The sequence below is a fragment of the Lygodium microphyllum genome, chromosome 13, assembly GCF_053477565.2.
Source record: "Lygodium microphyllum isolate KBCC chromosome 13, Lygodium_microphyllum_v1.1.10, whole genome shotgun sequence".
NCBI classification, from domain to species: Eukaryota; Viridiplantae; Streptophyta; class Polypodiopsida; order Schizaeales; family Lygodiaceae; genus Lygodium; species Lygodium microphyllum.
The window spans coordinates 154,758,525-154,785,580 of record NC_141147.1 but is presented as its reverse complement, the minus strand read 5'-3'; the positions used below and the strand labels follow the sequence as shown (position 1 = coordinate 154,785,580).

The 27,056-nt window shown below is 44.1% G+C and overlaps 1 protein-coding gene across 2 annotated transcripts in view; it reads right to left on the bottom strand.

Moving 5' to 3' along the window:
* LOC148027384 (Transducin/WD40 repeat-like superfamily protein) overlaps positions 1–27,056 on the bottom strand; it is a 186,652-nt gene that overhangs the window by 64,522 nt on the left and 95,074 nt on the right. For both annotated transcript variants that reach the window (XM_087691965.1, XM_087691966.1), the window contains exons 8-16: positions 25,514–25,638; positions 24,824–24,926; positions 24,620–24,719; positions 24,436–24,487; positions 12,061–12,162; positions 11,757–11,903; positions 7,296–7,458; positions 4,661–4,921; positions 4,426–4,580 (exon numbers count right to left, since the gene is read on the bottom strand). In XM_087691965.1, the coding sequence (XP_087548091.1) occupies positions 4,426–4,580; positions 4,661–4,921; positions 7,296–7,458; positions 11,757–11,903; positions 12,061–12,162; positions 24,436–24,487; positions 24,620–24,719; positions 24,824–24,926; positions 25,514–25,638 (1,208 nt within the window). The remainder of the gene's footprint in view (positions 1–4,425; positions 4,581–4,660; positions 4,922–7,295; positions 7,459–11,756; positions 11,904–12,060; positions 12,163–24,435; positions 24,488–24,619; positions 24,720–24,823; positions 24,927–25,513; positions 25,639–27,056) is intronic.

Genomic DNA, 27,056 nt, shown 5'->3' with positions numbered 1-27,056 from the left:
TAGTGACAATGGTCTGCGGATCCGTGACCATGCGACCTTCCGAATCCTGGAGTCTGGTCATATTTTCGCGGGGCGGAGATGCATGCAAGGCGCGAAAGAACTTATGAGACTGGCAGGTGCTATCTTGCATTGTGTCCATCAAGTTGTGCAGCTTGGCCTGTTGATAAGATTTCAACTGAAACACTTGAATAAGATGGGCCAACCGCCTCTCCAGAGACAGCAGAAAATCATCATCAGGGGAATCCAGGAGCAAGGAACGGACCAAGGCCAGTAAGTCTTCTGCTGCATGTCGACGTCGGCGGCAAAGCGAGGCATGATGGATCCCATACTGGCGAGCAACCCGCTGCACATTAGAGAGCAGCCGTGCAAATGAAGGCCAGCCCTCAGAGGCGAAGTCCAATAGGAACCTCTCAATCAACTGCTGCATATAGCCCTGGAAAACTGAATGCTTCAGATAAGAGGAGTTGAAACGTAAAGGGAGCCTATCCAGGAATTGCACAAAAGGTGCAATAGAGTGTGCCCGCATCTCAAGCTGGAGGGGGAAATGGTCCGACAACGCATATTGCCGCAAGACCTTCATTTCCAGCATGTCGGGAAGAAAGTCATCGCCCTGCATGATATACATTCTGTCCAGCCGCGACCAGGTAGTTGCATATTGTGCGGAATGAAAAGTAAACCCTGAAAAAGAAGGGTGAAGCCACGACCAAAGATCTTGCTTGAGCACGTGCAAAGCAAAAGAACTCCACACCCGGCTTTCCGACGTATCCATTACCGAATGCCCTGAAGTGGACTGAGAAGAGTCGACACACATATTGAAATCTCCCATCAAGAATCCCCTTCGGCCGAGTGACATGGAGCCCTGCAAAGTGGACCAAAGATTCCGCCGGGATGCGGGATCATTCGGAGCATAGAGGCCCAACAGCCATAAAATCTCGCCTTCAAATAAGACTTCGATCACCAGAAAGCGGCCCTGCACATCATTTTTAACAAGGACAGGCTGATATTTCTCATGGACAATCATCAGCACGCCCGAATAGTGCGTAGCATGGGTCCCTGCATAAAACAGGCGGAATCCATGACAATCCATCACTTTTCCTGCTGCACCGTGACTTTTGTGCTCAACTGCACACAATACATCCCACTGGTTCTCATGCAAGATGGTCCACATGGCATGTTGCTTATGGCGAGAGCAAATGCCTCGCACATTCCACGTGGCTATCTTCATGTATCCTCAAAGAAGGAAGTCAGGAACGAGGCACCTGCTGCCTCGATATCACCTTTTCCGCGAGAGCATCCAGGACACCCTCATCCAAAAAATCAGCCAATACTGCAAAAGAATTCTGGCGACCTGCGTTGGAGGTAGAAGGGCAATCCACTGCCTTGGGAGAGGGGCGGGGATAACGCCGATCCCAAGGTGTAATAACATTTCCTTTGGCATCGAACGCCAGCTTGGCAGGTGGGCCTCTGGGGCCGTCGGTATAGGCTCTCCTTGGAGACTGATTGCGGGGGCCCGACGGGGCCCTAGGACGCGGAGCCTGCTGTGAAGTGGCCATTTCTTTCCGGCGCGTATACGTGCGCACGGAATCCTGGGAAGCGGGAGGCCCAGGATCCGCCAGGCCTGTATCCAACTTTTTACCTTTTTGAGGACGTGCCTCAATCCAGTCAGTACGACGGGAATCCACACTTCGGACCTGTTGTTTGCCTTTGTCCATGACATGAGGAGACTGAAGGGCTTCCTGGGGCGTGGCATCAAGCACCATGTCGTCCTTGGGCAGCACAACCTGCGCATCATCCGAAGACGATTGCTTTTCAGGGCATTCGGCCATGAAATGCCCCAATTTACCACATGAAAAGCAGTGGCCCGCAAAGTTGCCCCATTTTAAGCGAAAATACAAAGGATGCATGCCCGAACAATTGAGGCGAAGCCACGCAGGCCTTTTCCTGGCCGTGTCCCATAGCATGCATAAACGGTTGCGGTTCATCGCCCTGAGGCTTGGGGGAACCAGCACTGTTCCCACAACTGCCATCGCATCCTTCAACATGGGCCAATAGACCGCCGGACAGTTTTCCACCTCTACCCACACCGGGCATTCGCGTTGAAGCAGACGCTGGAAGTCGGCCATGGGGCGCCATGGCACAACATGAACCAGGCGGCGATCAAAGAATAGCGGCAACTTGGACAGGAGCTCAGCGCGATGCGTTTCCGATTTCAACAGGACCTCATAAAACCCGCGAGGTCCAAGGAAAATCTCCTCAACCGACTCCCCTTGCAATAGATGGTGCAGCCACTGGCGAATATGCGAAAGCATTGGGATCCTGCCAGTGAAGAAAAGAATAACTGCACGGTCATAGAACACCGAGAAGGATCGCAAGACTGATTTGGGGTCCACCGTGGCTTCCAGCACATCATCCGTTCCCGCAACAGAAAAAGATTCGGTATTATGCTGGACATAATCGCCAAGCAGAGTATTGGCGAAGTCCAGCAAATGCTCCCAGTCGATTTCCTGCGAATCCACCGGATCAGAGGCCACTTGCGCATAGGAGCGTTCCGGAGGACTCATGGGCTCATCAGGCGTAGGCTTGGAGCGTTTGCCGGCAAGCGGCTGTTCAGAACTCGGCGGCAACTCCTCCGTGCATGGCACCATATCTTCCGGCTCCTCTGCATCGGAATCAGGGCCAAGGGCTGCCACCGTCCGATCAAGAAAATCCAAATCCAGGCCAGCCATACTGCTGTCTTCACACAGAGGACGAACTCTCTCTCTCTCTCTCTCTCTCTCTCTCTCTCTCTCTCTCTCTCTCTCGGCACAAGAACATGCACTTTGCAGGCACCCAAAGGCAGCAGACGCAGTACGGATGGCTGGCGGGGCAACAGCTGGGGTGTACGGGTTAACTGGACAGCTGGCGGAGCATGTCGAAGTGGCCAGGCGTGCAGCACGTGAGCAGCGAGGAAGAGACTGCCTGACGAAAGCAGTCGGGCACAGAACCAGACGTCGACGGGGGTGCAGCGAACAGGCAAACAGGAGACAGGGCGAACGGAGCGAACAGGCGAACAGGCGACAGGGCGAACAGGCGACGGGGCGAACAGAACAAAAAGTCGAAGGCAGAGCTCGACGTCAACTTCAGGTGCAGGACGAACCCTACGCTGGTCTGAGGGCGATCTCCCGCAGCGCACAGGGCAGGAATCACATCGCCAGGTCAAGGGGGGGAGCCAGGTCTGCCATCTCTCTTTCTCTCTCTTTGACCTCTCTCTCTCCTCGTTGTGTGTTCTCTACTCCTTGCTCGAATTCTGTCTGTTGCACGGTGCAATTTCCATAGAAAGCTCAGTCGCCACACTTTGATAATGCTTAACATTTTTATTTTGGATCTGTATTCAATTGTTGAAGTTCCAAGCTAGTTTCCTCTTTCCAGCCCTAACCAAATGGAATTCCTAATGAGGTGCTTCTGTAAGCCCAGGAAATGGCCCAATAAGGTGCCAGGTGCACCAGTACCCTACAATGCCAGCCAAGGAAAGCGTCTACTTTGTCACGCTTCCTGATTTTCAGGCTTACAATGCAGCACAATCTACATAATGGAGATTATTCCTCACAGCTTTTCCCCAAAAATTAACGAGTTTTCCAAAATGCGTACAGTTGGAAGTTTGCTCCAAGCCAAGATATTGTTTGCAACAACTTTATGAACTCTGGTTCATTTTGGCCAACTTTTGTTGCAAATACCTGCATCTCGCTCTTCTTTGCAGCATGTATAGCTTTACCCACAACATGTCCCTTGGAGTATGTCTAGATTAAAATCAAAATTAAAGAAAATTGTCCCAACACAATTTCACATGAAAAGGAGCAATGCAGCCACTAGTTCAGTCATCTGCACTCGTTAAAAGAAGTAATGTGACTTCCAATGTAATCAAGAAAAAACATTTAAATGCACTTTGCCTACAGACATTTATGTATATGAACCAAAACCTATTCTGATCAATCAACAGAAGTAGTTCTCCAATAGTCTAACAAGCAGGATTCAGGAAGAACATGGCAAACAACTCCCTTGTTGCCTTTTACACAGTGAGATGCAGCACCCATTAAAAGAAGTAATGTGGCTTCCAATGTGATCAAGAAAAGACAGGTTTTAAATGCACTTTGCTTACAGACATTTATGTATATGAACCAAAACATATTCTGATCAATCAACAGAAGTAGTTCTCCCATAGGCTAACAAGCAGGAAGAACACGGCATACAACTCCCTTGTTGGCTTCTACACAGTGAGATGCAGCACCTAATTTCTACATATGCTTAAAGATCCTCAACAGTTTATTCAGAAACCTATGAATAAAACATAAACAGGAATTTGAACTACCCTTTTCATCTATGAACCTTTAATTATATAGCCATTCTTACAAATTGCTGCAGACAGCGTATCAAAGGGTCTCCACGTACCTGTAGAACTGTTTCCATAGGCTTTAATTTGACCGATGGCCCAGCATCTGGCCTTGTAGAAAGCTCGTATGCTTCATTACTTAGTCCTAATGACTCGGTGAAAAGTCTGGCAAGCCCCAAGTGGCTTCCTTGTGCAGCATATAGCAAAGTAGACTCTACAATATTGGCTAATGTAAATAAGGCTATCATAAACAAAATCCACAAAACGATAGATGGCTCCTGCAAGTCAACTCACCTAAGGGTGTTGAAAATATACGCTGAACAGCTGTGTAGAAAATGTACTGCATGGGCCCTTTTGGGGATGGCTCGAGCTTTCTGCCTACTGTGCTTTCTTCACTGAAGTTTTCAACCTCAAGTGCTGAGTTCTCACCTGTGTTTTCTTTTGTTGTCTTCAGTTTATTCTCCTCTTCAAGGAAATACAGTGACAACCCTAAACCATCATCTTCAAGTATTGCATACTGATTTTCATTGTAGCCAATGAAAGCTCCATCACAACCTACAAAATTTCTGAAATCAAACTTCATTGCTGGCAGGCATATATGAAGAAATTTTTACAGCTCAAAAAAAAGCACCTGTATGATCGCAATTATTTTAGTAGCAGAGGGGGGAAAAATCCACGGGGTCAGCTAATATCTTGGAGCCACCAATCTTAAAGCCATATAGCCATATGTACAATCTTTACTTGGCAGCAAACAATGGGAACATGTATTGAACAGCTAGCATGTTGTAAAAGATATAGCAAAAGATTGAGAAAACCATTCACTTGAAATAAAACATTGAAACATCACAATGTTGTTTAGTTTGTCTCATGTAACGTAAGAGTTTCACCCAACCTGGTGTGCATACTCATGGGTGCATGTGTGTGCATCTGCAGGCATGCATGTGAATGTGCAAGCGAACATCTATGTATGGATACATTGTGTCCGTAATCTGACATCACACTGACCTAGGCCTAATGATTCAGAACCTGTGCTGAGCAGAAAAGTTAAAAGGTGGATCAATTTTATTCAAACATGAGCCACTGCCAGAATTCACTGGAATCTTGTAGCATGCACAAGCAGGCTCAGCATGGCTGAACAAGAAGCAGCTCAAATGATATAAAATGTCACAATGGCACTTGGCCATTGTTTTAGAGAATCACACACACCACTACTCACATCTCAATCCAAATCAAACATATACATTGGCAACCTCCACAGCCCACGCATTCTCACATACGGAAGCATGCCCACTTACACATGGTCAAACTTGTCCACTTTCATGTCCTCAACTGACCACTTCTATCATGTTGCTTCTTCTTCATTTTCTCAGAATGAATACCATTCAGAGCAAGAGAACCAAATGCTGGCAGGCCAATGCTCTGCAGCAGATATCTAAATGGTGGTATAAATTTTGTAACCTGAAACTATTCAGTAAAGCAAAAAGATAAAATCTACCCAGCCTCTAAAGTTTTAGGCTCACTCGTGAGGCACCATTTTATGGGCCCAAAAGTTGTTGATAGATCCCATTTTGCCAACGTGAAAAGGCTTTAAACACGTGGAAAATCACCGTCTCTTTGGTGTGTGGCAGGGCTGGTGGTTGTGCAATAACTCATGTGCAAGTTGGTTATGGTACAAAATGTGTGCACAAACAATGAGGGCAAGGTGGTTCAAACATATAATGAAGCCAACAACAGTCACCTCAATATTTAATTTTTATGAATAAGATTATAATGAAGCCAGTGACAGTCACCTCAAGATTTATTTTTAATGTATGAGATGATAGAGCAAAGTCAGATGGCAAGGCAGTTCAAGCATACCTTTAAGCCAACAACAGTCACGCCAGCATTCATTTCTTATGAATTAGATAAGGCAGCAGCACCAAATGGTAAATGGACACAAGTTACTAGAATTCTAGAAAGAATGAGCATTTTTTGGAAAACTGAATCTTAGCAAACCAAATGGTAAGTGGGACATGAAAGCAGACTGTATGATCATTGGAAAATAGAACTAGAGTGTCTTGTGTGTAGAGAGTCTGGACGTGATGCTACAGAGAGAAATCACTCTGCCTATTTGCCTGCTGATCAGATCTCAGCCTGCTTGCCACATCCTGTCCCCATGATTGGATTTCTTCTATATTCCTCAGCCCTTCCTACATGTGTAATTATTCAGCCTTCCTGTTTATACCCAAATTTCTACTCTATTTTGCCTCAGTTACATCGGGGCAGTGTTTCTCTAATGCTACATGCCTCTACAAACCCACATTTCTTGACTGTGATCTATCTCCTGCATGTGCCTCAAGCCTTCAGTTTTGTATACTACAGCAAAGTTGCATACCCAGATTTCTCTGCTGAATTTGCAGACAGACAATCTAAAAGGAAAGTAACTAAATTTGCAGTCTTCTTCTTCACCTTGGCAGTTTGCAGTTGTGAGTACATTAAGCTGCCATGTAAGGAAGAAGTCCTCAGGATTCAGCATCTGTTGATAAATACCCGAGAAGGATTCATTTTGCAGTTGTGCCTACAGCAAGCCACTAAGGTCAGGAACAACTGCTGGGATATGGTATTTGTCAATAATGACCCAAGATGTGTCTGCCTCAAAGGTTATCCTTTGTTATCTCCATTCAACTTGCAAGAAACAGTAACAGGCTTAAAGTCTGTTCTCGGCCAATACTCTCTCTTAAAGATGTGTCTGCCTCAAAGGTTATCCTTTGTTATCTCCATTCAACTTGCAAGAAACAGTAACAGGCTTAAAGTCTGTTCTCGGCCAATACTCTCTCAAAGTACCACATACTAACCAATGTAAGCAATAATGTGAAATACATCTGCTCTACAGTTTGAGCAGGCACAATGATGTACCAGCTAACATGTTGAATCTTAATCACAAAGCTACCTGTTGTGGTATTTACTCTTTCAGTGGGACTATGTAAATCCACTTGATCACGATATATCACCACCTCACTTGTAGCTCCACGACATTCAAAGAAAATAAGAAAGACATGCTGCTTTATACTATAGAGCATATGCTTTGCCTGTCGTTCATTTCCTCCGAGAGCCTGCCAAGAACACAGAACTAACATGAAAATCCGAACTTAAGACAATTTGACACAACTATATTTATGAACTACATGGACATTTGATAGAGCTATTAATAAAATTTCCCCCTTCCTTACATTAACTTCCACCAGTCAAGGATTATAGGTTTCTTCGTCCTCCTCCAAAGCTTATGGAAATAAGTCACTTCTTTACTGGTGTAAAAGAAATATTTCCACTATCTTGAATAGTAAAATCTCATTGAAGCAAAGAGTGTTTTTATGGAAGTTTTTGGCGGGTGCATTCTCACTTGGACATTTATTGGCAAAACAGAGTAGGCATTAGATTCTTGTCAAAGATGTTCCAACAGTTAGTCTATTGTATGTTAGTGTCCAGCTAGAAAGTCCTTCCAAAGCATTATCAGGTTCCTTGAAACCTCGATTTTCAAGCCATAAGTTTGGCTTACTTTCTCCTTCATTGTTGGATTTCTCCCTGCTCATCACGTGGACTAAGTTTTAGCCTCTGTGGACTATCTACACTGTATGCAACGATTTGATTTTCACAGGGCTGCCTTCCCTACCATTGGCACACTCACACTCTCACATTCTCTCTTCAAGACTCCTTTGATCTTGAAGATATTTCTCCAAATCAGTTAGAGCTGTTCCAGTACTGCTTTTTCTTATAGATATCTCACCTTGAGTCATGTATCAATATCTTTTAACCATTATTAGCGAAACAAGTATTCCACAAAAATAAAAAATGTATGTGTCCCCTGCTTATACCACCTTGGATTCACACATAGACACACAAATTATGGCATTTGACTACATCTACAACTTGGTAGACAGAAGACCTTCAAATGATACAAGAAATCAAACTTTCTTTGAAACAAAGGTTATTTCCAAGTTGAAACAAGGGTCAAGACTTGAAGGAGAACATGGTACAGTAGGGCGCAGAAGAGATGGGAGATGGTTGAGTGAGTGTGATGTAGAGAATTAAGGGAAACTTGAAGAGGTGGTATGGGCTGTGCAATGGAAGGTAGAGTCAAAGATGCTAAAAACAGCAGGTTTAGAGTTTGTCGTACACACTTATACAGATGCAGAACAGCCAACTAGCACTCAAAAGCAGGGGAACAAATTGTAAGGATAGATGTGCTTTTTGAATGCCAACCAAGAAGAAAATTCCATGCTTTGGCTGTAGCCGCAGTCCTCAGCATTTGGCTCCTACTTTACTACGTTATAGCTTGCCTACATTAGTATACCAGTTATTCGTTTTTATGATTCTATTTTTCCCTTTATCACATAGATCATCAGCATTCTGTTGTGATTTGAATTCGTTCATACTTTGTGCACTTTGTTAACTTCACTTGTTCATGTATGGTATAAAATCTTCATAAGAGTTTCACCTCTAAACCAGGGGATTACATTGCCCTTGTCACAAAGCAAACTCTACATGTGAAAAAAAAAAGTCAAACATGAATGTTACAGGCAGGCTAGGGTGGTACTTGTTCCATCTTTCCTTAATCCTACAGGAAATGGCAATTATGTACTTCTCCTGAAGCTCCCACCTCTTCTCTAGTGTAACATGAGAGCACCAATGAACGTCATGCCCGCAGCCCAAGCTTGTGCAAAAGTGACCATTCACTCTGTTAGTCACACTCCACTTAAAGGGGTAAAGCTTGCATGACCAGGAACACACGATGTTACCATCCTCCCCCACTTCTAAAGCAGTCAACATTGCATGACCAGGAACGTGCGACATTCCCCCTCTTCTAAAGCACTCAACATTGGCTTTGATTGATTACAGTCAATATCAGCTTCAATTGATTAAGTGTCCAATCAACTAACTTTGCCACTGGCAGTGGCACAACATGGTGTTGCTAGGGGTGTACAAAAATTCATTTTTGGGCTAGAATGGTGCTGAGATGGTCTGGGATATGCTGAGAAGGGGCTCAAAATGAGCCAGGATAACAAAAGCAATGCGAAAGCCGAGTGGAATAAAAGCACTCGCATAAGTGGGATGGGTGCATGCAGCAAGGCAGGAGGTGTGCTCATACAAGTGTCCCTCTAACCAGAGGAGAATCAACAAATTCTCAAGACACATACATTAGTTGGAGGCACTAGAGACCTCGCATAATCACCACTCCTTACTTGTTGAGCAGTTATCACAACCATGCCGATGTACTAGAGAAAAGCCACTGTTGGGACCCTCCAACCAAGACCCAGTGCACAATAAGTCTACCAGTTCCAAATCCATGTTGCGTGGTGGACCATTGGCTGGCTTATAGTGTCTTCAGTCAAGCTGCAAGTATGGAAAGTCAGAAAAAGGATAGTTTTCCATGACAAAGTATTCATAATAAGGACTCAGATGAGAGGATGTAATATTTATACTGTGTGAGGTAGCGATGGAGATAAAGAAACAGTATCTATATGGATGTACTGTCTAGAATGAGATTCAGAGACAATTTCGCTATTTACTCCAAAAGAATATTTGGCCCCTCATCACTGTCACTTTCAAAGAGATTCAGTCTTACAATCTGGCAACCATCAACTTTCAAGAGCAGAGCAGCTAGCTCCATTGGTAGGAGAAGCCCACTGCAAAGAAATTGAGCCTTACAATGACAACCACGAGTTTTTAAGAAAAGAGCAGCTAGCTCCATTAATAAGAGACTCTAAAAACCTTGCATGCCTAACTGTCACAACTCCGACTAGAAGTTACCACAGACCAAGCCTGTGCACTACAATGGAGCCATCGCCTTCATCCTCCAAGAACTAGACCACAATTGACCTACAAACTTCGGATCAAAAGACATGGATCCAATGCCATCTCATGACAGTCAAAAAGTCCACCATGGAGAGGGAATGTTCTTACTGTCCTCTGGCATACTAAATTAAATCAGATATTGGATGTACTAGAGAGTCAGGCTTAGGTAAATAGTTACACTTGTATACACTGCATCCAATCTTATCTTGGTTATACAGCAGTTCTACTTCCATATTCCATGATCAGCAACCCATGCAGCTATTGTATATTTCTTGATGCAAGGAACTGTCTTCCTCCTGAGAGCCAATACAGACTCCCTACAACACATACACTACATTCAATCTTATCTTGGTTTTATACTAGTTCTACTTTCCTATTCCATGATAAGCAACCCATGGGCCTATTGTATCTTTCTTGATGCAAGAGACTATCTTCCTCCTGAGAGCCCATGCAGACTCCCATTCCATGAGCCCATGGAGCTACTGTACCTTTCTTGATGCATGAAACTATCTTCCTATTGAGAGCCAATGCAGACTCTCTACAACACGCATACACTGCATTCAATCTTATCTTGCTTTCATAGTAGTTCTACTTTCCTATTCCATGATAAGCAACACATGGAGCTATTGTATATTTCATGATGCAAGAAATTATCTTCCTCTTGAGAGCCAATGCAGACTCCCTACAACACACATGACAAGCTTTCCATTTAAAACCCCTAGTTTTTGGTGGTTCTACTTTTGGTTTTCCCTGATAAGTTATTCCATGGAACCATTGTAGGTAGCTTTCTTCATACAATGTGCCACTTTCCCCTTGGAGCCCATGATAATTCCCTACAACCTTTCTCAACACCCTCAACCTCCGACCTGATAGCTGCACAACCAGGCCTATAAAACATCAGAACATCTCCATAAATCCCACCTCGGTTGCCAAAATCTACTTGATATATCTGAATTTGATGCCACTACCATAGGTGTATACCAACTGTCATCATTTCAGAGTTCAATTTTCCTGTTAAACAATTCAAAGTTCATCATGAACTTCAGTGTCTACCTCCCTAAAAAAGAGCTGTGGTCATGATAACACCAAATCATCCAGTACATCGAGATATAACCTTGTGATTTTGAAGCTAATACCAATCCCTCCATTGGTATTTATTCCATAATTAACCTTTCTTATTTAAACAATTGATATTTCAGGAGTAGGTGCTAGCATGCCATGGAAAACCATCCAGCATCCTGAGATATAACCGTGTCGGTTTGAAGCCAGTAACAACCCCTTCACTTTAAAACTCAACCACATACAACTTAAGAAACACGTGAATTTCTACATTTCTGTAATCCAGTTACAGACCTTATAAACTATTGGCCATTTCTTTTTTGATACATAAAAGCATATCCCATAATACATTTTAAAAAAAGGTGATATGCTACCCCAAAAACATTAGAATATCAAAAACTTTTCTAATCGGAGGACATTCAGCTCTATCCAAACTTGCAACAGCTCCAAGCATCATGAAGTACTGTAATAAATGCTATAAATTTTCAGAAAACATTACCGTGGGGGACAGCTTCTTATATATATTGTATTCACCAGATGACAGATTGTAAGCTGTTAGATTGGATCCATCCATAAAGAAAATTCGAACTGGGTACTCAAAAATCCTCTGCTCTGAGTTAAAGAATTTTAAAGCCTGATGTATTGGCTGCAAAACCAGTAGATCTATTAGTTTATAAAACCAAACTGAAAGAAGAAAGGAGCAATGCCGATTGCAGTAACTTGCTATTACCTCTCTCAAAGATGTGGAAATTTTCAACCTCATATTCATGGAAGCAGCAGAATGATTGGATTGTGTGACAAACCTGGCAAACTGGGATGTCTCGCAGTAGATATTTTGGCTCTGAGATTGTCAAAAGTGGCAAATGTAATATCGGCCCAGCTTTTGCTTTTACATCGACTGAATTCTGCATACATCAGAATTTCAAGTTCTTGATTCTTCCAATGCTGGTTTGCGAGTGGTTCTTAAACAACTTGACATAAACTTAAACACATTTAACATGATACATTTCAAAATTAGCACAGAAAGACAGGCTTCTAACTTCCAATTCCTTCTAGTAGCATAGCTGGCACATTGCAAAACGACAATATACGATCACAGTCAGGTACTGATGTGCAACTAGAAACAGAAACATGGAATGGAAAAGACATAGAAATGTAGCTTCATAGATTATACAGCATTGCAAAAAGACATTATATGATCACACTTAGGGACTAATGCACAACTAGAAACAAAAACATGCAACAAAAAAGACACAGAAGTTTATCTTCCCTGGACTACACAGCAGTCACAAACAAGAATATCACATGACCCACAAAATCACCACCAGCAACAAGTGGTGCATCCTCAGCTGTATCAAATGAAACTCGAGGAAACCAGATCAGCTGTATCAAGTAGTCTTTGCATCCTATTATCATGCTTTAAAGAAAATTTCAAAATTCGCAGTGACCTAGTTTTAAAAAAAGCATAAATATTATGTATAACACATCCAAAGACAACACTGAAATACTCAGCTGAGGCTTGTATTGGTATAAAGATACTTCTGTTCACATGAATTTTATATGTGCAGAGAAGATAAATATCAGCATATTGCTTTCACTGCTAACCATTTGTATTTCCTAAGTAGATATTGTGTGCCATAGTTGGCAAAACAAACAATTGTCTCAAGAGTTACTCACAAAGATATCAATGCATGAGACGTAACAAATTCATGAGACCAAGTACAGCAGAGTGAGTGTGTGCATGCCAATGTTCAGCCTGGTCAAGGCCCTAATGGTGGTGTGCCCTCAGGCTTGCACATGATTGTGTTTGTGAATATGCAAACTAATCCACCTAATGTTATGCATGGAAAAGTCGGCATTGAACCATGTTTTCAGGTTGGGATGATGCACCCCCCTCCACAGAGTATGTTCACACCAGTATCTGATAATGTAAATTCAGTACCATTGGTTGGAATGTGGGTCAAGCAGTTGGTAGTGCAAGTCAACCTACATTCTTATAGATTCGTTTCGGAACGCGAGCTCCCTGCCCATCGCATCATGAATGCTGCCCCTGCCCTCGTCTGTACCATCGCGCCACATCCCCCCTGATCCTGGCTGCACCTGTGCCCGACCTGCCACCCCGCTTGCTCCACCTGCGCTCAACCAATCCCCCACCTGCTATATCCCCCCCCCCCGCTAGATAAGGCTCTGCTATCCACCCCCGCCCTGACCCCCCCCCCCCCCGCGTGCTGCCCCGCCTCCTCTACCTTGAGGCCCGGCCCGGTCAGGCAGACACACCACCTGCATCAAAAACAGCAATCCCCCCCCCCCCCCTTTCCAGTTGCTCCCTTCCTCTGCAACAACTTCCCCCTCCAGTAGCACAGCAGCATGATAGGTAGGTTCTCAGCAAGGACGTGCAATGGAAACCTCTGGTCAAACGCTGGTGCATTCTGTGAGTGCCCCCAATCAAACACCTTGCGCATCGTCCTCTCTGAGGAATAGCTCTTAACCGTCCAAGCCACAGAGCTAGAGCTTAAAGAAATAGTGATATTTGGTCAGGTAGTTGGACACTCCCCTTCAAGAGCTTAGCTTCGGGATTGGCTTCACTCCACCCTCCGCATCGGCACAGCGCAGATCGTGGAGGCGGTCTTAATGGGTCAAGGGATCTTCACCGTACAATTCACCTCGGCAAACGCAGCCCGTGAGCTACTGGTCAGTTCACCCTATGCTTCTACAAAGGGGGTCATCTACATGGTTCCTTGGTACAGTGGTTTCACAGTGGAGGCATTCGCACTCCACAACAAGTTCCTTAGACACCCGATCACCCTACTCTTCCCTGGACTGGTAATAGAGTATCGCCAGTTAGTGGAAGACTTTGGACGGCTCTTCGGCACTGTCCTTCTCGCCTCTTTTCCGGACGTAGTGACAGCCGTAAGAGTCCCAAAGGTACCGATGGCAGTGAAGGAGACAAAGAATATACCACAGTTTTTAGAGATTGAGGTAGGCGGTCACTCTTTCAGGCAACAAGTCATTGTGACTGGGCAGCCAGGGCAGTGCCTGCGTTGCCATGACTTTGGGCATCATACAGCAGAGTGCACGCGCTTCGGAGCCAAGACGGCCTTGCCGATAGGCCCATAGGTGGATGCGGATGGCTTTACATAGGTCTAAAGATGACAGAGAGGGAGACAGCAAGGGGGGGCGTAGTCAACCCCTTAGACACAACCACGACAGCAGGGTGCAAGAGGGCGAGCGTCGCCCCCCCGACAAAGCACCATGCGACCCCCCCTCCTCGCCCCACCCGACAGGACCACAAGCCCACACATCCACCACCCACAGAGGTGTCACAGGCCACCTCACCTATGGGCCCACACCCCCCACACGCTCCCCCCCCTCTTGAGCTACCTGCCCCCCCCCACACACCCGTCTTGTGCATCCCACCACCCCCACATCCCTCCATCCTTCCCCTCCCCATCATCACCCCCACCGATCACCCCCCCTAATCCCCAACCAGTACAAGTGACCCCCCCCCAACCCCCCACAGGAGGGGAGGAGCCCCATACACTGACATCCTCCACTCACCGGCAGTCGAGCCTCCCTCTCCCCCCCCCCCAAACGACCAGCTCATCCGTCCATGCCGCGTGTCACTCTCTCCCGAGACCGGAGCAGCTGCTACCACAGGAGTTTTTTTGCAGTGGGTTGTGGTTTTACCTAAGAGTTGCAGAGCGCAGAGAGTTTCCACTACCCTAGAGGTGGGAATCTTTGTGGTACGCAAGTCTCAAGGAGCAGCAAGGTCCTACTAGCACCACCGGATGGACCAAACTACACCTTCTTCCTTCAGTCCTCTCACACAGGAGACTAGATGACGACACGAATAGAGGAGGAGGTGAAGAGCCAAGTGGCAAACCACATCTCCCACTGGATGGGAGAAGGTGGACTGGTACTTTTCTCCCAGCAATGGCCAGGTTGTATAATGGACATTAGCTGGTGGACTAGGGCTAAGGTCCCACATTTGAGCATTATCTTTCGAGCCCCTCCGTAGTGGAGAGCTCCAATCGATGTGATGGAGTGGCCATTGGCATAGGCGGCCAGCTTATACCAGTGTACAGAGTCTCGCTTCTCAACCTAGTTGATAGATGCCCTGGTGGTACCACCAAACGCATCCATCACCCCCATGGTCCGCCTGAGGGCTACTATGGGGGAATGGAGTTCACCGTCCAGGCTGGCAGCAAAGCATATCCACATGCCTCATAGCTCCTCTTCTTCGTCACTAGCTTCCACACCGAACATATGCTTGTTCAGTCAGTCACAAGTTTCCCTATGAATTTACATCATGCATCCTGGAATGTGAATAGCCTCCACTATACTGGAGCACGCGGTTCCAAGAAGTTGACTGTTCGACAGGAGCTGTAGCCTGCCCTTGCCGGACGGATCAACATCTTACTTCTACAGGAGCACTAGCTCACTCCTGCCCAGGCCTAGCGAGTAGGGAAGGTACTCCCGGGCAATTCACATATACTGGGAGCACGCCATCAGTGCCCACGGTAGGAGTGGAGGCATACGCACCTTTATTGGCCCGAGTCTCACCGCCTGTGTAAGAGACCACATGACGATAGTGGCAGGGAGGGTTCTATGGTCCATAGGTATTTCAAGTGTCTCCTTGGCCTTGAAACGAGCCACAACCTCTACCACCTCTTCAATGCTGGCTAGAATAAAGAACAGTGTCTCTGCTTTGAGGCATACTAGAACATGTGTTCAATCCAAGCTTTACTTCCTCATGCAACACAAGGCAAGCAGCTCATCCCAGTCAAGGGGTTCAACTCTAACAGACAATGCTTTATATTCCTTGCCAAGTCCATTCAGAGTGACAGCAATTCTCATAGATGGTAGGCGAGGGGAGGAATTTCGGTTGAAGAGATCGGTCCGGCAAGGCTGCCCCTTGGCCCCGTACCTGTTCTTACTCTTTGCAAAGGAGTTGTCTGACTTCCTCAGGTCACATGTGAGTGGATTACACGGCCTCCGACTACTAGTGAGAGAGGAGACGAAACTGTTAGACTCAGAGTATGCATATGATCTCTACATAGAGGATGATGAGTTGATGCTCAAGAGAGTAAGATTGGCTCTCGAGGTGTTGTGTGTACAGCAGCGGGAGCGAAAGTCGGTTAGTTTTCTTATAGACCCGGACTCTAGCACAAAGTGGGGCATCCACTTGGGATTTAGATGGGTGTGCAGATGGCAAACTATTCATTACCTAGGGTTCCAAGTGGGACTCGACAACAATTTCTTCTAGTCCTTGACTCTATTCGGAGAAAGCTGACCTACTGGAGTACTGCTTGCCTTTCCCTAGCAAAAAGTCCTGGTTGTTAACCACGTCCTCCTAGCGACGGCTTGGTACATCCCCTCATGTTGGTGCTTCTCCTTGTCCTGTATAGTTCAACTTCACCGCCTAGTGCGGAACTTCCTTTGGCCCGGGTCAAACGGTTCCAGGGATTCCCGGGCCAAGGTGGTGTGGGCGACCATCTTCCAACATTGGTCAGAGAAAGGGCTTGGGATCATAGACCCAGAGTATCAGAGTATGGCCCTCTTGGGCAAGCTAGTAGTCCGCAGCCTCACACCAAGAGGGCAAACCTGGAAGGTCCTATTGCAAGAGGATCTCCAGGATTCTAAACCGAGGCTTGCCGGTGATTGGAGGCCGTCCCTGAGATGGATCTTCACGACGGCCCAGATCACCCCCCCCCCCCCCCCCGCTCCCCCAAATCGTAAGGCCATGCCGCCAGGAGGAGATAGACCGCCAGTCGGTGATCTGGAACCCCCAAGTTAGAGATCGGGATGGGGTACAGATTGGTGAGTGCCCCCACATCCAGTGGACTCGTTGGGAGGCCGTACCATCGAGAGGTGTACAGGATGGTGGACAAGGAGGTGCTACAGTGAGCATCAGGTTGCTAGAGAGGAGTTGAGTTGAGGAGAAGGAAAATAGACACAGCAATACCTCAGGAGTGGCTTGTCCCCCTGATACGAGAGCCGGTAGAGCCCGAGGAGATATGGGCCGCTAGGTTCTCACCATCAAGCATCCCCCTACAGGTGGGGGGTAGAGTGGGCGATGCGCTACTTGGGACATTCTTCACCATGCAGGAGGGGGCCGTCTGGCCCTTAACAGAGGGCAACAAAATAAGGGGATGGCTGTTCTTTCATAGAGGATGATTCGGGTGGTTGGCCTTCAAGGGAAGACATGGCGACTCGATCCCTATCTCTTCTGGGAGGAGCTCAGGGAGTGGCATCTCTGGATTTAGGAGGACAAGCCACTTGATGAGCTAGAGTGGGATCCGAGAGAGTGGCTATGGCCGGCCACTGCGGTCGCCAAGAAGCCACCGAGGTTCCTAGAGTACACAGCCAGGATTGGCAAACACGTATTGATGCAGGAGGACATGGATTGGGCGCCGTCACATAGGAGATACTGGGCGGAGCACAGTATCACGGAGGCTTTCCGACAGACCTTTTGGCGTCGCCTATGGGATAGCTGGAGGCCGAGGAGGATATCGTATTTCTTATGGTTGGTGGCACATAGTGGCCTAGCGGTGGGAAGTTGGTTAGCCCAGATGCAAAACGAGGGTGGTGTAAACGTTGCACACAGCAGCCTCTGGAAACTCCAAAGCACTGCCTTTGGTCGTGTGAGATAGCGCAGCTCATGTGGAGAGGAGCATGCCGCATCCTCCGCCGTATAGCACCCAGCCTTGGATGTATCTCATGGGGAGCTTCCTGCTGGCAAGCAATCAGCTAGGGCCGTCACCTTCTGTATGAGGCTTGGATGCAAGACACGATATTCATTATTGAGGCAGGTTCTTTCGCAGTGGTCTATTTGAAGGCTCTACCCATCTGCCACGTACTAGAGCCCACAACAGACCACTTTGAGCTATGGGAGATCATATGGAGTCTTACTGGATGGCATATATAGAAGGCACAGTGTCAGGAGGTTTTTGGCAGAGAGAGACTTTCAGTACAGGCGACTTTAGCAGAGCTTTGGACCTACATCAGCCACTCCCTCCGCGACCGATGGAACCAGGTGCAGGGCGAGTCTTGAGCTCGTCAAGAGCTCCGTTTTCATTTCATGCGCACTTGGGGCGGCCAGGACCTATTTTTTGCGATGCAAGCAAGCGGCTCCAAATGGCGATACAACCTCCCCTCCATGGCTTCTTGCCCCCATCCCCCCTAGACCGCCCTGAGAGACTTGTACACTTGATATATCTGTGACTCTACATCAGCTCCAACTAGTCTGTTGAGCATGAGCACTTCCTTGTATTCAAGTTTTTTCTCAAGTAATATAATTAGCCACACTTTATTTGCACAAAAAACAAAAAAAAAAAACCAAAAAAAAAAAAAAAAAAAACTACATTCTTGCAGCCATGTTTGTATGACAACCTTGCTCCGAAGAAAGAAGCAAAAGACTGTAAAAGGGCAAGATAATCAATAAAGTTTGAGACCTTCAATGGAATACAAGACAATATAAAAGTGTTGTCTTTCATCCAACAGCCTAGCATAGGTTACTCAAGTGGAAAATATATAGAGTGATCCAAATTACAAAGGCATCTACTTTTCCCAAAGGCAATGCCCAATGGTGGTGGGCAAACATCTTGGTCAGATTGGATATCATTTCAGCAAGATTTTCGTAGCATATGGCTCACTATCACAATTGAGGTGAAAGTGAACACTGCTTGGAATCAATTGACAGCAGCACAGTGCAAAGATTTGGAGGAGTACAAGAAAATATTTTTGGGGAAGCTTGCTACTTGTTAGTTCTTACAGGGAGGTTGGACATAACACGTAGAAAAGTATTGTTGTGGGCTGCCCAAGAAAGTGTGTGACTATTATAGAAAGTCTAAACTGCACATGATATATCAGGTCATTGAGAATGCTGTCTTTATGCTGTCTTTAATGAACTTCTGCATGGAAAAGTTGTTTGTGATAACACCAACAAACCAGAGAATGACAAGAAACCTTTCAAGATGGGTAATGGTGGAAAGAGTGTAATCTGCACCAAGCAGGCAGCAAGGACAGAATGGTAAGACACATGAACAGTGAAGCTCTGATGGCTGGCAATCAGTGTTTAACTCAAAGAGGCGGGTCATATGCCACGTGAATACCCTAACAAGAAACAGGCTGCCAATAGTAAACATGAGTGGGAATCTTAGAGGAAGAAACCAACAGTTGATTTACTTCTGGATATCGTTAGCGAAAAGCTCAATTCAGATGCTATAAAGTTGTCCAGCCTTCGGCCAAAGCCAGAAATCAAACGACCTTGATCAGAGCAAGCATTAACGATACCTAAACTGAACTACAAATGTTACCACTTAATCTTGGACAGTGGCCCCAACAACTAGCGCCCCTTGTGATATTTCTTTATCTTGTATTGCTCTAAGGTTGAAATATAGTGAGATATAAGCTGACTCCTTCGATCTTCAATACACTTGCTGTCATAAAATGACCAGCACTGATTGGCCACAATTTGCCCCTTGATTGTAGAACAATCCAGACTCAGATTGGATCACAATCTCTTGTATGCAGGCCACAATAATTGGTGAATGTGCTACCCCTTGGTTCAGCTGCAAATCTCTTTTCCTTGAGCTGCAACACAAGTGCTCGGTCTTCAATAATTGGGCATGAGGTGGATGTGGAAACCCTGATTTCTATTGTAAATTAGGGTTTCAGCAGCAATTTCTGCAATTCTCTTCACTCCAAGCTGCAAATGGTTGAGAATTGTTGAAGGATTATTATAGAATGAAGGGGGAAGCTGTAGAGAGAAATTTCTCAATTCTGTTGTGAGAAACTGCCCAAATCAGAACTCGTCAAAGAGAGTTTTCTTCACAAGATCCCGTGTCAACCAAAATGATCCTCTTGTGCCTTTTTTCTCAAATATGATATTCTTGGTCTTGAGTGGTGAGACTATATAGATAGATATACTTGAGCAGTGTAGATTGTATGAAACCAGTCTTCCTTCTATGGATGGGTGGTAATTCCCTGATTACAACTTAGTTACAATAGCAACATTCCCTGATTACAACTTAGCTACAATAGCAACATTTATTACAAAACTGAGAAATGCAAATTAACTCACAATCTTGGACAATGGACACCCTGTTGGCCCCAAAATTGGTGCCGCTTTCGGTATTTCTTTGACTTAATTGAAGAAGAAGTTGATATACAATGGAATTTTTCCAATCCCTTTCAGTATTCCAACTCTCCTTGCTGTCCAAAACGACTAGCAAGTCTTTAATCTGATTTGCCCCTTGATTTGGGGAGTCAATTGGCCTTCACTCACTTTGATGGAGATAGACTTAAATTTTACTAAAAACAACTTCAACCTTGTTGAATCCAAGTCTTGGAGCTTCCAATTTCTGGCACACTTCTCGAAGCTGTTGCTAAACCCTAATTTCTGCATGTGGATTAGGGTTTATAGTAGAGAAATCTGAAATTTCTCAGCCTCTGGTGATCTCAATGCTGTAATCTTCCAAGCAAGGCTGTAAAAAGGTTGGGAGATGAGAGATAATGCTAGAAAGAAAATTCAGACTTTCTTCGCAAAGAACTAACGAAAATCAGTCATTTATTGTTGTTGCCCCGTCTCGACAGCCTGCAGATGCTATCACCTGCTGTTGATTGGTCTTCTCCTACCCCTGGCTGCCTCAAAAGGTCCTCCAATGGCTGCAAATCAGACTAACAACATCTCCTTTATCTCTCTTACAAGCTGAATCCACTCAAATGCCTCTCTCCACCCTCTAAAGACGTTTTTCAGTCTTGCATGGGCATTTTTAACAAGTGGCAACCTTCCCAAATGGTTTTTCTATCATTATCCATAATTAAATATTACTTTTTAGTCTTTAAACACTGAAAATTAATCTAATAATTATTTCAATGTCTTGAAAAATAATCTGACTGGCCAATAATTAAATTGGCTAGGCAACTTCCATTCCGGAGTATCTCTATGGCATCTTTGACTATCAAATTGGTGTTAGGTACCATTAAACGTCACTTCTCTAATGTCACCAATTGACACTTATGACCAAATGAATGACCTAGGCCAACAACTAGCACCAAATACCACCAAGTACGAGTGTAACATAACTTACATCAACTTTTTTCTTTGACATCCCGTGAGTTCCTCGGGTCTCAAGCTCGTAAATTCACTCTAATCCCAGTTATATCTCACATGCACAACACATACATGTCCTCATGACACTCTGAGCACTTGCATTAGATTGTTCTATTGAAGGGGCTAAAATTGGAAAGTGAACGATCGAAGCTTTCCAAATAGTAACAATTCTACATGCAATTCAATAATGATAAGGAAACACCACAAGGGGTACTAAGCTTTGGAGCCAATCTTTCTTTGTGTCCAGTGCACAAGCATTCTAGCTCCACCTTTGATTTGTTTTTCTATTACTAGATGTCTATTTTTAGCTTAAGTGCTTGCAAGTTGCCTTTTAAGCTTTGATTTGCCTAAGCTAGGTAGTTAGGTATGATCTATCTGATCCACTCAATTTGTGGACTTAGTATGATACCAAATATTCACAAAGAAATGTCCGAAAAAATCCAGTGTTTTATACAATCATTAAGAAATACAAAGGAAATTAAGGGTTAGACTAGTAAATATTATTTGTTTTAACATGAGAGTGGCTACCCATGAGATAGAGTGTCACAAGGCATCATTCATTCAATATTACTACAATTTACAAACCACAAATGCATTTGCTTCAATTTTCAACAATGAGTCATGAACATAACGAGGGACTAAGATAAAAGGTAAATCCAAGATTCTAGTCACAAGAAATTTCCAATTTTCATTTATAAGATTGAGGATATGTACAATAGATCAAAAAAAGAAGCTAGTTGCAATGATGGATAGTGATTCATGGATCATGGTATGGCAAGTCACGAGTGCCAAGTGGCTACAAAAAGTTGTAGATACAAAAAGAACCTATGAGCTGAGACTCAAGGTGAGCTATATGTAATGCGAAGGCTTCCTGAAGAGGCTTAGGCATTGTGATAGGGATAAAGAATATAGAGATATAGGTATAGATAGGGCAAGGGGAAGAAGAGGAGGTAAAGGAAGAAGAAAAAGAAATAGAGCTACACAAAAGGGATGAGACACGAGGAAGTGGAGGACGTAGAGGTAGAGAGAGATGGATGGAAGAGAGAGAAGAGTAGAGACAATTGTAAGGGAGGTAGAAGAAGAGGGGGTGGTAAGTGAGGTATAGGTAGAGATAAATGAGGATAAAGAGGAGAAGCTTCAAGCAAAAAACCACTTTTCTTTTAGCACTAACTCCAAAAAAAAAAAAAGGAAATGAAAACTGGACAAATCATGCACATCTGATCAGACTAGACAGATTGTATTAATTGGATCTATCCACGGATAGAATGCAACCATGCACCAAAGGCTAGTAAAATAGAAGTACAAGAATCCCCGAGATAAAATGCAAAGTGCAAAAAGCCTTGTTGAGGCCCTAAGTGAAAGAAAAGTCTGCATAAAAGCATCACTTTGTGAAGATATCACATAGATACCCTATGAGCTATGGAAACTCTAATACTATGTGTCCTCCAAGAATCAGTCTAGAGTATAGCAAACCACCGAAGATGAAGTGAAAATATGATGTAGAGAGCTGAAGACAGCAAGGCAGCAAGCCGGATGTGAAAACGTAACAATCTTTAGGGGAGGAAATGACCAAAACCTAACAAGTACAGCCTGGTGACACAGTTGATGATATGTGGAGCAGCTAGCATCCAAAACACAGCCACCCAGACCAGAAATGGAAGAAAGTGATTGCTGCAAATGAGGATGTCGATCCTAGACAGCAGCCTGGAACCAAAAATGTAGCCTCCAGGGTCGGGAGATGAACGGTGACAGAAACTGGATGCTGAAGGTGATAGCTGGGGCAGAGAATGCAGGCTATAAGAAACTACCAAAAGCTGGGTTGCACAACCTGGAGTCAGCAACACCAGTAGGAACTCCTCAAGAAGCTGAGCAGCACCCGGAGAAGTTAGGCAACATGTTCCGGGTGTTGGCAATAAGGGCAGCAGCATGGCAGCAGCAACTGACAGTAGAGGGAAGGCTGATGCTGAAAGTCATGATGATGATGGTGATGGAGTGCTTGCACAATCCGAGAGAGAGGAATGAATCAACTCATGGATGCCCACCAACATGTCCCCATATAGAGGATTTTTAAGCACCTGTATTCCTATCAAAAGTAAAAACTTTTTTAATGGATAAATCTTTTTGGGGTTTTTTCTGTGGAGCTAAATTTGGACTTAATGCATGATAATTTTGTGTTAATGCAATCCTTTAATTTTGGTTGCTCAACGCTCTCCTCCTCATCGGCTCAAGGTCATCCAAATCTCTCCCATCTCCCTCCAAGAGCATGAATAGTCTCTATCCAAGCTTGCATAGAGTACCTGCAATGAGCCATCCTCGAGGTCAATGGCATGACTACATCTCACAATCAACTCCCATCCATGGCAGTGCCTCTAAGTCCACTATTGTCTATGAGTAATTTGGTGTGGGGATCCTACTCAAGTGTTGACCAATGATGAGAAACAAGTGACTACCCTAAAAATCCTCATGTCCACAAGTTAGGCCTTTGTCCATGATCCAAGCTAATGCCCCACATCAGTACCATAGTCTCAGTTGCGTCATGAAAGACCATCCTAAAGGCTCTCCTCCACACCTCTTAAGCTCTAGGACAAACCCATACACAGCACCTCTTTGTCCCCTCTGTAAGTACTCTTAGCTCTTTCATGCATCCTATGTCATAGATGGTCCGTCTAGATTATCTATCTGCTCCCACAAAGGATGGCATCAGCAAAATATTTTTTGCTACAGGCTGTGGTCAATAGAACCACTAGAAGATGCTCTTTTTTGGTGGGAAAATATTATATTAATTATCAATGAGAATACAGATTCTAGTGGAAGTAATTTCACAGACACTAGCCCAATTTCTTGATGCTTTTGATGATACAATGAGGTATGTAAGAGATATAATGCAAGGGGAAAGAGAAACAACAAACTTCACATCTTATAATGTAATCTAAAGCTGTGTCTGAGACAAACATCAAAGGTCATGATTCACGTGCTAACTTTTAGATCAATAGAGACTACTTTAGCTCCCATTTCCTAGAAGGCCTTTGAACAAGAAACAATGGGCAGTTGTAACTCATACATTGTGAAGAAAAGCCTTTCTTGCAAGATCAGAGATGGTTAGATATGGTTGCCTGCATCATAAGATTTCCAACCAAGGTAAGTGTCTTCTTAAAACCATTTTTAACTTCTTAGAATAAGAAATTAAGCGTTTAATCATGCTTAAGCACAATGGTTATACATTTCTAGGGTTGTTCTAAACCTACCCTGGCTGTCCTCTGGCATGCTGCATTTGCAGTTGTATTTGCTGATCTGGTAAAATTCCAGCTGACCCTAGTATAGCAAGTTTTTCTTTCAATACAGAGCCTGAAAAACAAAAATAATATTAGTCACACAATTCATGATGGAGAAACTAGACAGGGTGTCAAAAGACATCGAACACAATTTGAGTAACTTGAATATTTGGATACCAGGAGAGCCTCTTGCACTCTGCAAAACAGCAAATAACTGTTTTCTCCCCTCTCGAGAGAGAGTTGCACCTCTAGCCCTTGATTCATCTACTTTTGCAGCACTCTGTCAGCAAGCACAAGGAGTAATTGATTGGGGGAGGACATGCAGCTTGATGGAATCAATTCAATGCTAAACATAGAAGCTTGAATGCAGTCCAGATAGACATGAATTTGGACAGTAAATTCCAGGTATGTACATAATGTATAGTCAACTTAATGAATTTAACAAAATTGCTTGAATGTATAAAGAACCAATGGGCCAGTCCACAACAAACTTTCATATTGTTTACACCAATTCAGGTGTTCACTACAGCATGGCCTTATATCTTAAACACTGGCATGTCACACAAGTTTTCGGCACAATAGCACACACTACTGCTGAAACCATATCAATGGTTTGCATAAACTCATCTACATTACCATTAGCATCTCATGAAGGAAGAGACTCTCTGACGTTGCAATGCATCAAGAAAGATGTTTCTATAGCAAGATATGGTAGTTGAGTACACTTGAAAGTTACACATTATACATTTGTGTCTCTCATATGATTTATAGCACAGTGCACATCTTTGTGTTAAAAAATACAACTTTCTACTCCACTTCAAATTCAGCAGAAAGATACAAGAATATGACCGAATAAGAGAATCATACAGCAAGTAAACAAGTCGCTAGGTTGAGCTTTGGATGGACAAGTAGCTCTTTAATGCGTGGCAAAGGATAGATTGCAGAACCTCCCTTCTGTGTCAAAATGTTTGCAACATCAAAAGCCTCCAGACCTAGCCCCCAGAAAAGATACACCCAAAAAAGAAAACGAAAAGTTTGAGTACATAAAACATTAGTCAAGAATGATTGAAGACTCTAAAAGTATCCTGCATTATTAGTTTTCAAGTACAGACTGACACGTCTATATGTCCTCATGAATTTGGAGGAGTTATTTGTGAGAATAAAGGGAAACTTTGATGCTTCAGTAATTAAACAACACCATGTCAAGACAAGATTGCTCATAGAAAAAGAAGAAAAACCAGACTGTATTATTCCATTGTTTATATAAAGATCTCATTTTCATAAAAATAAATATTGAAATCGTGACTTTCTGCATGAAATCAGGATGTCCATAGATGGGGGATGGAAGCGAACTCAAGAGTTACTGCAAACCACCCACTCACTTTTTCCTTTTTTGGCTGAAACTACTATTTTTATTTATGATAACGTGCAACAGGGCCTGCCTCAAAGTATCTGTCTATTCAGATGATGTTTGCAAGTTTGACTGAGGACAAATATAAACTCCTGAAAAAGGTGATAGAAAAGCTCTCAATTTGGACCATGCAAACCATACACACGTTTCTTCTGAAAAGAAACCAATCTTCTTGATTTGGTTAATATAAACGAGGCAGCTTCCTCAAAGTGTGGAGAGTCAAAAAAACGCCAATGTGGTGTCAAACCGCATGAAACTGTTGTTAAACTAAATCTTTAAAAAATCACTAGCTGCTACAAGGCGGTTGCAAAGAGCAGCTAAAGCAAGCATATGCATCGACTTCCAAAGCTCCACATGCAAGCATAGAAAATAATGCAGTACTTTATAGCTGCTAGGGAAATCTGCATTGGATGCGAACTCCATATGCAATCACACTTAAAAGTATAGGAACTACATCAACCTTTGGAAAAATCACCATCACTGAGTGAAGCACGACCATATAGTGATTGTCTGAAGAACCATATTAAATAGAGAGAGGCTGAAAGGATAAACACCAGAGGAAGCATGGTTGTGTGCTATCCATATTTCTCATATGACCTAAATTTTGACGTTAGGATACAAATAATCTTCACTAAATTAATCTCTTTTTTTGGATTTTCTTGGCTCTTAAAAACGGTCCCAAAGCATTAAATCAAATAAGACGAGATTAGTCCCTAGAACCACTAGCTCAGAATGTTCTACAAAAAGCAACTCAATGTGCACTACCACTTCCACCCCTTTATCCCCCCTCTACACACTTTCAACGCCAGCTCTCCTACATCAATATCATCATCATTCTCCCCTCCTACAGCTTTATCAGTCACCACTCTGGTGATCCCATTCCTCCAGGAGATATCCTTCAGAACATCCCAAAATCCATTAACAACTCATCCCACTCTGATGTTGTCCTAGCTACAAAATTTTTGAGCTACCTGCATTGGCTTCATTCAGCCAGTGTAA